General features: G+C 37.0%; 1 protein-coding gene across 3 annotated transcripts in view; it reads right to left on the bottom strand.

Moving 5' to 3' along the window:
• Positions 1–14,537, bottom strand: part of PCDH7 (protocadherin 7) — a 585,593-nt gene that overhangs the window by 288,295 nt on the left and 282,761 nt on the right. For 2 of the 3 annotated variants that reach the window (XM_075194763.1, XM_075194764.1), the window contains exon 2: positions 12,969–13,185. The exons of the other annotated variant lie outside the window; for it this stretch is intronic. In XM_075194763.1, the coding sequence (XP_075050864.1) occupies positions 12,969–13,185 (217 nt within the window). The remainder of the gene's footprint in view (positions 1–12,968; positions 13,186–14,537) is intronic. 3 annotated transcript variants of the gene reach the window in all.

Genomic DNA, 14,537 nt, shown 5'->3' with positions numbered 1-14,537 from the left:
ACACATATTAAATTATTTACAGTAATTCACACCAGTGGGCTTAGGGGAGTTGTTCAGAAAGAGGTAAGACATGGACATATTAGTTGTGCAGCAGCTTGAACTACTGTAGTCCCAGTAATGTGACAGTGTTGGAGCCCAGGTATAGCAATACAAATTTATCACTTCTTTTAGCGGTAGCCTTTTATTTTCCCTCAGTGCCTGAGGCAGCAGAAGTGAAAGGCCCTGGGTTGGAGAAAGAGAGAAAGGAAGAAAATAAGTTTGGACCATGTGTGGCGTTAAAGAAAAGAGAAAATTAAGTATAGCGAAGGAGGAGGGATATTACTGTGCAGGGGCTTAAAATAGGGGGGTACAGGTTGTGCAGCAGCTACAGGACCCAGAGGTGAGGGGAACCAGGAATGTCAGGAATGTCAGGTCATCCGCACCCCACTTCTGATGCCCTCGCTCTCTTCTGAGGTCTGAGCATACTCAGATGAGTATCCCTAGCCAAATTTTGCTAAGATGCCCAGCAATGCACTGTTACTATGTAAACGGCTTGTGTCTGGCTATCTAAACTCCAACAATGGCCCGTCAGCTTGTTCACAACAGCGGTTTTGCACCGCTAAGCACCACGGGAGGAAATCACGCTCCAACATTGCAGTATTTGTTGCTTACCTAGATCTTTCACTTTGCTGTTATTCTCAGCAAACTATGATTTAAAATGTTTTCTGTTTAATGCGCACAGTTATCTAAATAATTGAATCAATTATCCTGATTATAATACGGAAAGCAATATTAATACAATATTTTTGAAAATGTTAAATTCAACAATCTATCACTGCCAAGGAATTATTGAGGTGAAGGATAATTCAGTTCTTGCTCTGGAATACATTCCAAAAAAAGTTCAAATAAGTTCAAATATATATCTGCACAAAGACCATGCTTCAGATTTGCCAAGTGTGACATGTTTAGACATTCAACATTTAGAAAGCAACTAAATCCTTAAGAGCTTAATCCATGTTGCCTCCAAGCACTTTCTATATATTTTATTGTTGTAGAATTAAATACATCCTATTTTGTTTTGTGCTGAAAAATATTTAGATATTCTCTTTATCCCACACAAAATGGTTTAGGTGTCCAGTTCTATCAAAATCAATTGACATGTAATGTTATAACATGTATAGTAAAACATTATTCAAAATCTGCTATCTTTGAATCAATTATAAAATGTCATCCCTCTACCTGAAACCTAATCTGCCCAAGACTCTTGTGAGTCCATGTACCATGGACAATTCTACAGTCCTATTCTAGAGATCAACATCATCATGATGTATTAATATAATTCCAGCATATTCCATAGCACTTGAAATTTGAGAACAAACACAACAATAACAAATTGACCCTCGTCTGTGTCCGTCTGTGTCCATGTGTGTTAGGGAATTTAGACTGTAACCCCCCGTGGGGCAGGGACTGATGTGAGTGAGTTCTATGTACAGCGCTGCGAAATTAGTGGCACTATATAAATAAATGGTAATAATAATAATAATAATAATGAAACAATATTGAGTAAGACACATAGACAGAGAGGAAAGGGGGCCTTGCTCACAAGCTGGTATAGGATCAAAAGGACAGGTAGTAGATAAGGAAGATATACTGCCACATCACATGCCTGTAGTTTTTTTGGTTATATATGACTCTGTCCAGTTTTTAATGCCCACATTCAACCCCTAAATTATGTCATATCTACTTCAAAAACATCTTCACTTACCTTATTAATGACAATATTAAAACATTGGTGCATGCACTCAGCATCTCCCATCTTGTTTCTTGTAACACTCTGCTAAGGACCTTCCATAGCTGAAACTGGTACTACAGTGATACATCTGTAATGTGGCTGCCATGGTGATCTACCTCAGTAGATGTTTTACTAATAATGTAATTCCCTCCCAGTCATTGAATTGGTTACATATTTCATTTAGTATTCTCCGTATACCAAATATACCAATGACCTATTCTCCATTCCCACTCCTGCTTTCAACACTTCTCTCATAGTGCATACATGCTCCTACCCTGCCATAGTCATTTAACTACTACTTTCAAGTGTTTTAAACAATTAGTGAAAATACACCTGTTCAGGTAAGCTGATAACATTCTAAAGTACCCTTACACCAATAAGGCTAGATACACAGTGGAGGATTGTCATACAATTATTGAGGAAATCAGCCGACATACGACCATTCAGTTGGAAGCCGGGTTAGTGTATATAGTAACACGATGGTCGAAAGTCGTTCCAAAGTGTCAATTGTCAGCTCATTTGGTTAGATGTACTGTTTAATATTTTCCGACCAAGCACCGACTGATCATGTAGTGTGTATGCACTCATGCTCACAATCTCTATAGAGTTTACTTAGTTGTGTTCTGTTCAGCCGATGCTAGCAATGAATCTCCCAGTGAATAAATATAAAGAGTGCTGTAGAAGGAATAATTCATTTGTTCGTTTGTTCTGAGACAGAATGTTTTGTGTCAGAGTCACAGAAGTTAACGAAATTCACTAGGACATGTGGATAGCTATAACATGGCGGTTTTAATCAGTGTGACAATGTGACAAGAATGAATGAATGAATATTGTGCTGTCATTCTCTGAAGACTAGAGGACTAGATGAAGAGCACAGATCTGAAGGTAAATTGTGTCAGTGTGTACGCATGAAACGTCAGACTAATCGGACCTTCAGTCGTAGGTACAATCGTTTGAGATAACACGTCGTTTGGAAAATTCTTCAGTGTGTACCTAGCTTAACCGTACTGTTGAGTATAAAGTACTGTGTAACATGTTGGTTCTATAAAATAACCATTAATAATATTAATAGTATAGGTAAGAAGACAAATTAATTACACTTTACATAAACTAGTATAAACCCCCTAAACAAAATTGGAAATACCTATATGTCCAAAATCAGACAAATAAAATATGGAGCATCATTTGTAATGTATAAATAGATGGCATGTGCACACTATGTGAATGCAGTGCACCTTCAATGGCTTTATTGAGCCACTATATACAGTAAAAAGTCAGTTTACACCCAAACCTAAATAAGATAGTAAATGTTTAGCAAATGATTGCCTGCTTTTATGTTTTCAATGTTTTAACAGTAGGATAGTTGTACATCACCAACAATTTGAATTGTACAATGTTTCAGTCTCACTTTCCTTCACTATTTCTCTATAGGATTGAGTATTATAGTAAACAGAAAGAAAAAAAACCCACAAAAAAATACGTTCCTTAATGATAGGCTAGAGGGACTCTGTTACACTTATACACAAAAATAAAAACAGCCTGTCATATTTTATTCCATTTCAACGAGAAATCTCTGAAATCTGGACGTATACATTGCAAGCACGTAATCAAAGCTGTTTACGAATGACAGTATTTGCATTTTAATGTGTTGCAATAAATTTTTCTCGCATAAATCTGAATGTCATCTCATAACACATTTTGACATAGCACAAGAAAACAGAATAAAAAAATAGCATGCAATCTGTTCTTTGGAAACTAATAAGTTAATTTTCAAAAAAGCAAAAGAAAAACAAAACATAGACAAATGAACTGAATAATAAAAAATATAATGTATTACATTCATATATAATTTGCATGTTTCTCACTGTAAGATAAATATTATACATGTAAACATTGAAAGTAGAGCATTATATATAGTTCTTTAGCTCTCTGGTTAAGCTTTTAACAAATCTGCTTGCACTGCGGCAATAATTTTTTTTTTTACCATGAAGCTAACCAATGGATCAGAACTTTTGTGAGTGGATTTTCATTACCTGTATTTGCTTTTGCACAAGCTAATCCGGCCTACTTTGACTTACTGTACCATGAAAAATGCCTTGCTTACCTTAAGATCCCTGGCTTGCTTATATAGCAATCAGGTAAGTATTGCATTGAATAAAATATTTCATTTGCAAATATTATAAGAGAAGATTCAAACCAATTAAGTGAAAGCTTATTGTTTCATTTCATTTAAAATAGGGGGACAAATATTTAAGACAATCACAATTAAGAACCAGGATAGTTTCCAAAGTATTCTTACTATGAAAAATTCAATGCAAGTCCTGATTAAAACCTAGCCAAGCAAAACACTGCAGATTACCTAGATTCCAATTAAATGTGACAAATGAATACTTGACAGGTTTCAATTCCAATTCTATTCCTGTCAGAATGATCCATTAATATTGTAGAAGAAATTACCAGAATTCAAATCCAAGCAATACAATTGGCATTGTAGAGCTAGATTTATGGTTTCAAAGCTGTAATCAGAGACTTGTCTCAATTGAACTGCAAAAGTTCTTTCACTCCACTCAAGGAGCAAATGTTAAATAAGTAGTTTGCACAAGCAGACAGCTGTACACGGAATATTGGTAATGTGAGTATGAAATTAGAAGTTTTTATATTTTTTTGGAATAGTGCAAACGGAGAGTAAAACTATTTCTATGATACTTACAACATCTCTAACTCAGGCGTGGGCTGGCAAATTTCAGCCCGGGGGGGCGCACAGACGGCCGCATCACATGACACGCGATGCGGCTGCCGGCCCAAACAGTGGTCAGACTGAGCGGCCCGCCGGCCCATTCCGTCCCTGCTCTAACTACAGGTTTCACAATACAAACAATATACTATGGAATGTTGTGAAGTGTGTCACTTTGCATAAGTAATCAGGACCGAATTAAGGGAATGGAGGCCCCTGGGCTAAGGTGGCCTCCATTCCCTGTGAGGGCCCCCCCCCCCCGTGATCCGAGCTGCACGCCCCCCCGTGACCCGAGCTGATGATGATGTGAGCTGCCCGTCCGTCCCTCTCGGCACTTACCTCCTTCCCCGGCGCGCTGTACGCTCTTTACTGAGGAGATCTCGTGAGAGTGAGATTCACGAGATCTCCTCAGTAAGGAGACTCCAGCGTGCCGGGGAAGGACCGCAAAGAAAGTGCTCAGCAGCACTGATCGCGCCCCCACCCCCGACTGATCAATACTGCTGCTGAGCACTTTCAAGGGCCCCCTGGATGCCATAGGCCCCTGGGCTATGTTAGCCCTATGGTTAATCTGGCCCTGTGAGTAATGTACATATTTTCTAGACTAAAATGTCTCCAAAACTATCTAATGGTACAGAGCACACTCTGTTACAGGGCAGCTTTATAATAGGAAAATTGCAGACTCATTTAAGAATATTTCATAAGTTTTAATTAAAAATAAACTACATACATTGCTATAATGTTTCTCTCTTTACAGTTCTTTTTAACTGGTATTGCTGGTTTATGGTTTAAAAAGCTATACTTTGAAATTATATTTTGCCTTGTGAATTAAATATATGTTTAATAGCATTGAAAGATTGTAGTTAAAACAGAGTGTCAAAATATACTTTTATAATAGCACCTATCCGCTATAAAATGTAGGCGCACTAATTTGTATAAGATATTTGCAGATTTATGCATATTAAATTCTCTCCACTTATTATCCTTTATAGCTATTTTATATATATATATATATATATATATATATATATATATATATATATATATATGTATCTCTTCTATATATATGTAAAATAAGTTTGCTTGTTTGTTTATTTTGTTAGTTGGTGAATATCTTCCACAGCTCTCAAGGTAAAGCTGCCAAATCGTATATAGTTATTTAATCTAAAAAAAGTAACCTATTAGACCACATAGTGACAATGCAACAGAACGACAAATATTGAAACATAATTTTTTGGTTGCAAACAATTGTTTGACTGCTGGAAGGAAACCTTGTTGGTTCCTTTACTTTGTAGAAATGGAACTAATACAAACCACAGTGCACCTGAAACATTTTTAATTCAAAGCAATAGAAGTGGACTGTAGGAGCAACATTAATGAGATAACACATAACCATTCTTGTTTTATTAGCAGGGTCACCCGCCGTTGCTTGGGTCCGATTTGTAATGTGTAGCAGTTTTTATATATTAGCCATTTATGTGGTAAATAGCCCAAAAATGCTATTTAGAAAATAAGATTTGTTGTTTTGTCGCTTTGTCGTTTTGTCGTGTTGTTGCGAGGTTACCTTTCAGCAGTCGCTCTGTCCAGGGCCCTCTTCAGAACATCCTGGGCCTGCACCGGGGCCCATATACATACGGAAAAAAAATGATTATATATATATATGGGCCCTGCAGCCCTAGGGGACCCGTCGGAGGCAGGAAAAAAAACCCAACCTGAAAAAAAAGAAGAAAATACTTACCGTGCTGTCAGCTGGCGATCCGGCTCCCTTCCTGGTCTCCTCCTCCGTCGCGCTCCGCAATGGATGTCGGGCGGGTGTGATGACGTCACGCCCGACATGCACTGCAAGCGCGACGGAGGAGGAGACCATGGAGGGAGCCGGATCGCCAGCTGACAGCACGGTAAGTATTTTCTTTTTTTTTTTCAGGTTGTTTTTTTTTTTTTTTGCTTCCTCCGACGGGCCCCCCTGGGCTGCAGGACCCCCGGGCACCTGCCCATTGTGCCCTATGGGAAAGACGGCCCTGGCTCTGTCGCTTTGTTGCATTGTTGTGTTGTCACTATGTGGTCTACTATCTTACATTTTCAATACTAAATAACTATGTATTATTTGTCAGCTTTACCTTGAGAGCTGTGGAAGATATTCGCCAACAAACAAACAAACAAACAAACAAACTTATTCTTCTACATATAGAGAGATTTCACAATCATATTAAGACATCCAGCTATTTAAATAATAAATAATAATACATAAATGCTAGTTTTAATGTTTAATATCAATGGTGTTTTTAATGTGCAGGTATAAATGGTAATTTTCATGTGCGGTATCAATGCAAGTCTTAATGTGCGGTATCATTGCTAGTTTTAATGTGCAAAACAGGGGCTGGCTGGGCCTAGGGGCAGCAAACAGATAAAAGACTAATTTGGGCTGGTGTAGTGACTGGCTCAAGTCTCTGTTACATGGTGCCTGGCCCATCCTCCGGGACCAGCCACCTTCTATCATTGGCCGCGGATCCTTACAATTTGTCCCCCGTCCCTTTCCTCCCTTTGCCTATGTGTGGTCTGCTATCAGTTTCACATGGGACGTGCACCACATGACAGGTGCCATCCCATGTGTGAAGAGAAGCAAGACTACATAGCGTGCGCTAATGAAACAAGGTAAGTGGAGGGAGTATATTAATACAATGTGTGTGTGAGGAGGGGAGTATGTTAATATAATGTGTGTGAGGGGGGATTATGTTATTATAATAAGTGTGTGAGGGGGGAGTATATTAATATAATGTGTGTGAGGGATGTGTATGTTAATATAATGTGTGTGTGTAGGGGGGTATGTTAATAAAATGTTTAATTGAAGGGAGGGTCTTAATATAATGTGGGAGGCAGGCTATTAATTTAATGGTGGAGAGCAGTTGGGGGCTATTTATTTAAAGGGTGCTATTTTATTTGTGGGCTGATGTGGGGCAATATAATTTATTGGTGGGGCTATTTAATTTAATAGTGGGGTCTATCAATTAAAGATGGGTTGATTGGACCTTTAATTTAATGCTGGAGTGGTTTGGGAGCTAATAATTGAATGTGGGGCTGAGTTTGGGGAGGAGGGCTATTTATTAAATGTGAATATTAATTAATTAATGCATGGGATGGTGTGGGAAATGATTATATTTATGAAACATAGCTGCCATTAAATTTATTGCTGGAGCTGTTTGGAGGGAGGGAAAAAGGTTTATCTATTAAATGGGAATACTATTAATTTAATGTTGGGGCTGGTAGAAGGGAAGCAGATCTATTTATCAAATGTGAATAATATTATTTTAATATTGGAGCTGTGGGAAGCCTAATTATTAAATGTGGGTGATATGCTGATTTAACACTGGGATGTTTGGAGTTTTCTAAATTTCATGTACCCATTTTTTAAAAAATATCCAACATTCCAGGATCCAGACAAGCAGCAAGTGAGCTAAAGACTCCAGCAGCCACAGCTGGTGAAAGTGATAAGAACAGGTAGGAGAGAGCAGGATAGTCTGCCAACCGTCCTGAATCTGGTGGGGTAGTCCAGATTTAGGGTGAATGTCCCGCTTAGTCAGGATTTGGTCCGACAACAAGCACAGTTGGGAGGTATGTCTGCTTGTGAAGGCGGAGCTGTGTGTACCTAACAGTAGTGCACACAGTATTGCCTGTGCATTTGTCTAAAGTGATAACCATATTACATCATAGAGATCCCCCTGTCTAGAGTGCCCCGGGCCCCCCAGAACCTTAATCCAGCTCTGCTCATAGGAAGAAAAGGCATGCATTCTGTGAGACGCTCTCTCCCCTATCTGTGCGTCAATACCTACCGCCAGCTTAGAGGCAGTGGTCATTTTTTGAGCAGAGCTACATTGTGTATATTAACCAAACATTACATAGAACAATGCTCCAGTAACATAATTTACTTGAAGCCCAAAGTGTTTAACTTCAGTAAATCAGTATAACATTTGCATTATATGTTAATACAAATGTACAGTAAATCAGATTCCACCATCTGTAACTAAATGTAGTTTATTAGTGCATGTTTTGCCTAATTAATATTGCCCAGAAAAATAATGATGTATCATTGCTATTATTTTCTTCAGTAAGGAATGCAATGAATGCACTTCCATTCTTTATGAGCAACGTATTTAACAGCATATTTTTTAGACCTTATTAAGTGTGACCTGAATAGGGAATAAGAAATCTCATTATTTCATTATCTACATAACTTAAATGATTTATTCTCCTGTCGTTAAATATACTATAAATTGCAAATGTCCTGGTATTTCCTTTTGCATTATCTGGGGCATGACTTCTGAACCCACATTTGGAAAGGTCCCAGCTGTGGTGTTGCTTTGTTTCACCTCTGTTCAGCTCCAGTAAACTATGGCAATTAGAACTTTCACTTTAACATCTGTCACTCTAGGAGCATTAAGCTCATCCGCTTTAGAATATTGTTTTGCACAGAGAAAACCACTTGATGGTTTATCACACTGCCTGGATGAAAGGGAAAAAAAAGCAAAGGCTATTGGCAGAAAAAAATAAATATATATATATATATATATATATATTTGGAATTACTAAATAGGATTGCACTTTAAATGTGGTCTGTCATGCCTGTGGTAACATTATGTCATGGCTCATTACTCTTGGACCTGATCATAAATTTCACCCTATAGCCTTTCAATGCCAAAGCTGTTTAAAACTTGGTTGATTTCCAGGTATGCATTACAGTAGTGTGCCGTAATGGGTTTTAATTAAACCGATCACCCGCAGTGAAGTTTCCAGAGTGCTGAATATTTTTATATTCTTTTTAATAAACCAGGGGGGAAAAAAATCACGAAGAGCTGGAAAATAGATTATTTTCATTCAAGATGCCATACCTAAATCATCGTAAAACATGATGCAGCAATACTATTATTTATCTACATACAAAGCACTCATTAAGGGAAAATGATACTATACTCTGTTTGTTTACATATTGTTTATCACAAATGATAATTATGAAGCAATTAAGGTAAATTAGCAAATACATTTTAAAAGTCTAAAATAGGAGAGGTTGATTCTCAAAGGAATATCTTCTGTTCCTATGTGCTGTATGATGTTACCTAAATTGCAGATAAAGAACTGACATAAGGAATACTGTTAGCAGAGATAATGTACTGGAATACTGCAGAGGCAAATATAAGTTGCTCGAGTGACGCTAATGTGTGTATAAACTCCTGCAACTAATATATGCATAAATGTGAGTTGCGATGGCATCACTTATAATTGGTGAGTTTTGATGTCATCACTGAAGCCTTTATCTGCTCACAGAACACATGGTCCAGCATAATATCCTTAGCATTTACAGTAGGGAGATACATTTTCCCATCTCAAACACTCAATCCATTTAGTCCAATTCAGTAAAGTAGTTCTCTATTGTTCTCTATTAATTAGGATTAGATGGATTGAGTCCTTCCACACAGTATGCTGCAGTGATTCCATTCAGAGAATGGGGCAGACAAGCCCCCAGCTTCCGGCTTCAGGTATTGATGTGGCTTTCACTAGACCTTTCCCCTGCTTCCTATATGGGGTGACTGTACATAGAAATTACTTAAATTGGAATAAACATACTGAGAATGTCATGCAATTGTGTACTGTACTCTAGGGCTAGCTTAATAGTGCTTTTATTTATTATGGCTAATATTGGAATTAAATAAAACATACTATCACATAAATCTCAATCTCAGACCTTCATTGAAAGTCCTTTAAACCACGATTGACCACCAGACAATAACCCTTAAGTAGTTACTTCCTCATATACTAATTTCAGGCCTTCCAAAGAGCTAGAGAAAATAAATATTTCATGTGTTTGTAAGAAAACCCTGGAAATAGCAGACATTGCTCCCTGATTACAATTAGTAGTCTATTTGCTGACGATAGATACGTAACTATTATAAACACTCTATATCAAAAATTCATGTATTAGCTATGTGGATAATATTGTACTAAAAGGTGGAAAAAATAACAAGCTCATCTTAATTACATGCACTCTTATGTATGTGGCTGTGTAAACAAAACACAATTGTTTACAGACATTGAAAGCTAACATGAATGTTAACTTTACATAATTTTGAAACATACCGTATATATGGGAAGGATTAGCGGAGGTTATCTACTGCCAGAATGCAAATGCACAGTAACCCATAGTAACCAATCAGCAGTTAACGTTGAGCAAGCTACTTTAAATTAGCCAATTAAATTAACTCTCTAATTCTTTTTGCATGGATTTTGAATTAGTTAGTAACCCACACTTTAGAATGTTTTAACAAACAAATACACATCTAAAAGAATCATTGGAAAAGAAAGCACAGCAATAAGTAATAGTAGTTTTTTTCAAAACAATGCTTTTAGAAGGTAATTTGGATAAAATTATCACTAGGAAGCTCATTTAGAAGAGCCAGAGGATTTTCCATCTCGGCAATCTAGAAAAGCAAGTAGGTAATCAAACAAATATTTACTTGTTTTTTTGTTTGCTCTTTTTGCAGTTTATTGTTTACATCAAAACGTTAAATCCTCAGGTATATATTGCCCACATCGGGACCATTTAATAAACATTATTGCATTCTTAATTCTGGCAAAATTGTTTCTCCTGCTCTGCCCACATGCAAATCATTTCTTCAATAGGGTAATTATTTTCAGTGGAGAATAGAGATTAATGGAAAAATAATATATAACATATTTTTTTTCCTTGTTTAAATCATTCATAAAACATTCAGTAAACTGCATGTGCCCTCCACATAGTTCCCTAATTTATTTTTTTCTGTCTGGGCGTTCTACATTCCATTCCGCACCTGCGGCTCATCATTTTACTGACAATGGCATCACTTTACTGACAGCTGCATAAACACGCTTTAGTCTGTAACGTTCCCTCCACACTGGATTTCTCGTGAATGTTTTAGTTTGGAAAACCTTCTGCTGCACTGTAAGTTGGTGAAATGAGAAACATAGTTTCAAGCCAGTAGATAAAAAGTCCACGTAGAAGTTTACTGGTCTGGATTAACTTCCTGCTAAAAGGGAGGGTTGCTCATCTCAGACAAGTTATAAACGTTTATCACTTATTTTAAGTTTGATCTACTACCATTATTCTATTATTGTTTGAATATATTCTACAATTTTAGTGTTCAACTTGAAGTCAGCAGTCTATAAATAGTCCACAAGTATTGTGACAGTGACAATAAATATATACCGCTCTTTAAAGGTTATTTGTTGAGAGCTTATGGATGTATTATACAAAACTCTACAATGTTGATTGTATAGAAACTAAATACTAAGACAGCTGTATTATGTGATTCTTCTAAACAACGCAGGTTGAAACCACATTTCCACTGTCTAACCGACCTGTCTTCACTTTTCTCCCCTTGTGAGATATGCTATTATCTGCCTATTGCATTCATCTCAAGGATCTCTTCAGTCTCTCCGTAGGATCCCATGCCTTTGGAATGTCCTTCCCATCGCTATCTGTCAAGCACCTTCTCTCTTCAACTACAAGGCTTTTCTCATGACTCGTCACTGTAACACAGCATTGCACTAATTCCAAAGTACTCATTTACCATGACAACCTTCATCTATATCTGTAAGTTATGCCTACAGTACAAGCCACTTAGAACACTCTTTGTCTCTGAGCTTTGGTTTTCCAATATAGAGTTTTATCTGTAATGTTCTTATTGTTGTTTACATTAGATATGGTTTCTTGACAGTATTACTTCCAATGAGTGAAAACAAACACTAATAAATATATGAATTTCGTAGACACATCTAATAAAATATAAGCATGGTGTAGATCAATTTCTAATACTGTATGTCCATAGCTTAAATTTATTGATGCAGTGTTAGATCCGTCCATTTCTAAGACTTCAGAGCAAGAGCTCTAAGAAGGATCAACTTAATATATAAATATTTAAATATTATATTTATATATATATGCGTGTGTGTTTGCATGTGTGCTTGTTTGTGTGTGTGGGTGTTTGTAATATTTTCCTAACATACACAATAAAATAAATATAAGCCATGTGCCGTGAAAAAAAATATCAGCGAGAATTTAAAAACATTGACAAATTCTAAATCATTAAAGAAACAACTTACAGATAGAGAAGCGATTTACATATATACTTTGCTGAATATGTTTGAATGTATAATTTAATAGTAAAATGTCTATATCATGTTGTCAGTGAGGCCATTACACACTCACATTTAAAGATACCTGTCCAGGGGGTAAATGTATTAAGTTGCGATTTTAGCAAATCGTCGATATTCGGCGACTTTGCCGGCATAATTTAAAACGGCAATGTGTTTAATGGCAAGTTTTACCCCTGGGAGTCAAATTCAGGTTTTAAAATCAGACTAAAACATTTTATGGACACATATACTAGACATTCCACTTTTTAGTTGCTCCCTAGTATACTTTTATGTCTTTGCCCCTACCATTTTCCATATGCTCTGCCTCACCAACACTGCCATCCGGCGTAGTTCGTTCATAGTTGTCCTCTGGGAGTGGTAGGGCGCCCAGTCTTGGTCCAGATGAGCTCTTACTACTCGGCGTCTCAGATTCTTCTAGTCCACTGTCATAGCAACTCTGCAATGACCCCTGATGAGGGTCCTGAGGTTGACTCACAACAGAAAACGTCACTCTACGAAATGGCTGTAAGAGAAAAGATTCTGAATGTCACTGGACGTTACAATATAAAGACAGTGCTGTCAACTGTGTAGAGTTGGATAATGAAGCGAAACAAAATGCCCAAATTTGGTCTAACATTAAAACATAAATACTTACTAAATAGTTTGGTTTCATAAACCAGCCAAACTTTTTTGTATGCATGGGTATTTATAAATCGGCACCCGGTTGGCAGTACTTACATACGTGGAGCAATATACAATAGTTAGATATATACAGCAGAACAACTTCCATGACAGACCTTGCAATAGAAAGGCAATTGAGACAAGAGGCCCCTGCCCTGAGGAGCTTACAGTCTAATTAGGTTTATAATAACACAGTATGTGACAATTCAGTGCAATATAAACAAGGAACATAGATCAAAGAGCATAGCACGAGTCATGGGCTTATATTGCTTCTTAATTCTAGTGGTGTCTGATATGTACAACGCTAACCCTGCACTTAGATTTATCTTACAAGGTATGAATGGTGTCCTTATGCGGCAGAGACGGTGGCCCCAATCACCTGAATCACACCATCAAGGCCCAGTCCACTTGATACAAAAAAGAGAAGCAGGATCCAGGAGGATGGCCTACCCTTCACCGAGTGTCCAGGAGGACTCAATGAAATGAGTCAATTCAGGAGTCAATATTCTGGGAGAGCATGCAAGTATGGGACTGCAACCAATGAAGCAGTAGTAAAAATAAAAATGTGCAATTTTATAACCGATAACAACACTTTAGGTAATAAGTTCTATATTTAAAGTTGTGCCGCAGAGCTCTGTGGTGTCCAGCGGCAGCAAAAGTAAACATCTCGGCTGAAAAGTGCATAAGTAAGCCAGACAGATAAAGCAATATATTTGGTAAAAGTTTCTGGAGGGCATGTAACAGCCAATAAATTAATGTCACTTGAAGGTGGACAAGGCACACATAATGTGGCATTGTAAAACTGCTGATGGAAGAACAGTATAATAATAGGCGGATAGAATTGTCTTATCTATTGTAAACTATAAACTCTATTATAAATGTTTCACATCCTTTTCATTGCATGTCTTGAAAAATTGGTAGCGTGCTATATAACAATGCCTGTGGGAAATCACTGTAAAGTCTTTATGCCCAGCAACACATACAGTAGTTGGCTTAGGATGTATGGCATCAAGGTAACAGTAAGTAGTTAACTGATTACACAAACAAATATACTGTAATGAAATAATGTATATATATATATATATATATATATATATATATATATATATATATATATAAAATAAATAAACACTTATAGACAAGGACAATAACCTCAATTTGTGAACATAATGTAGAAGTCAATGTTATAAATTG

This window comes from Mixophyes fleayi, chromosome 1 (genome assembly GCF_038048845.1).
Source record: "Mixophyes fleayi isolate aMixFle1 chromosome 1, aMixFle1.hap1, whole genome shotgun sequence".
Lineage (NCBI taxonomy): Eukaryota > Metazoa > Chordata > Amphibia > Anura > Limnodynastidae > Mixophyes > Mixophyes fleayi.
Note: the sequence above shows the minus strand (reverse complement) of the source record. Positions and strands in the feature narration are given on the sequence as shown.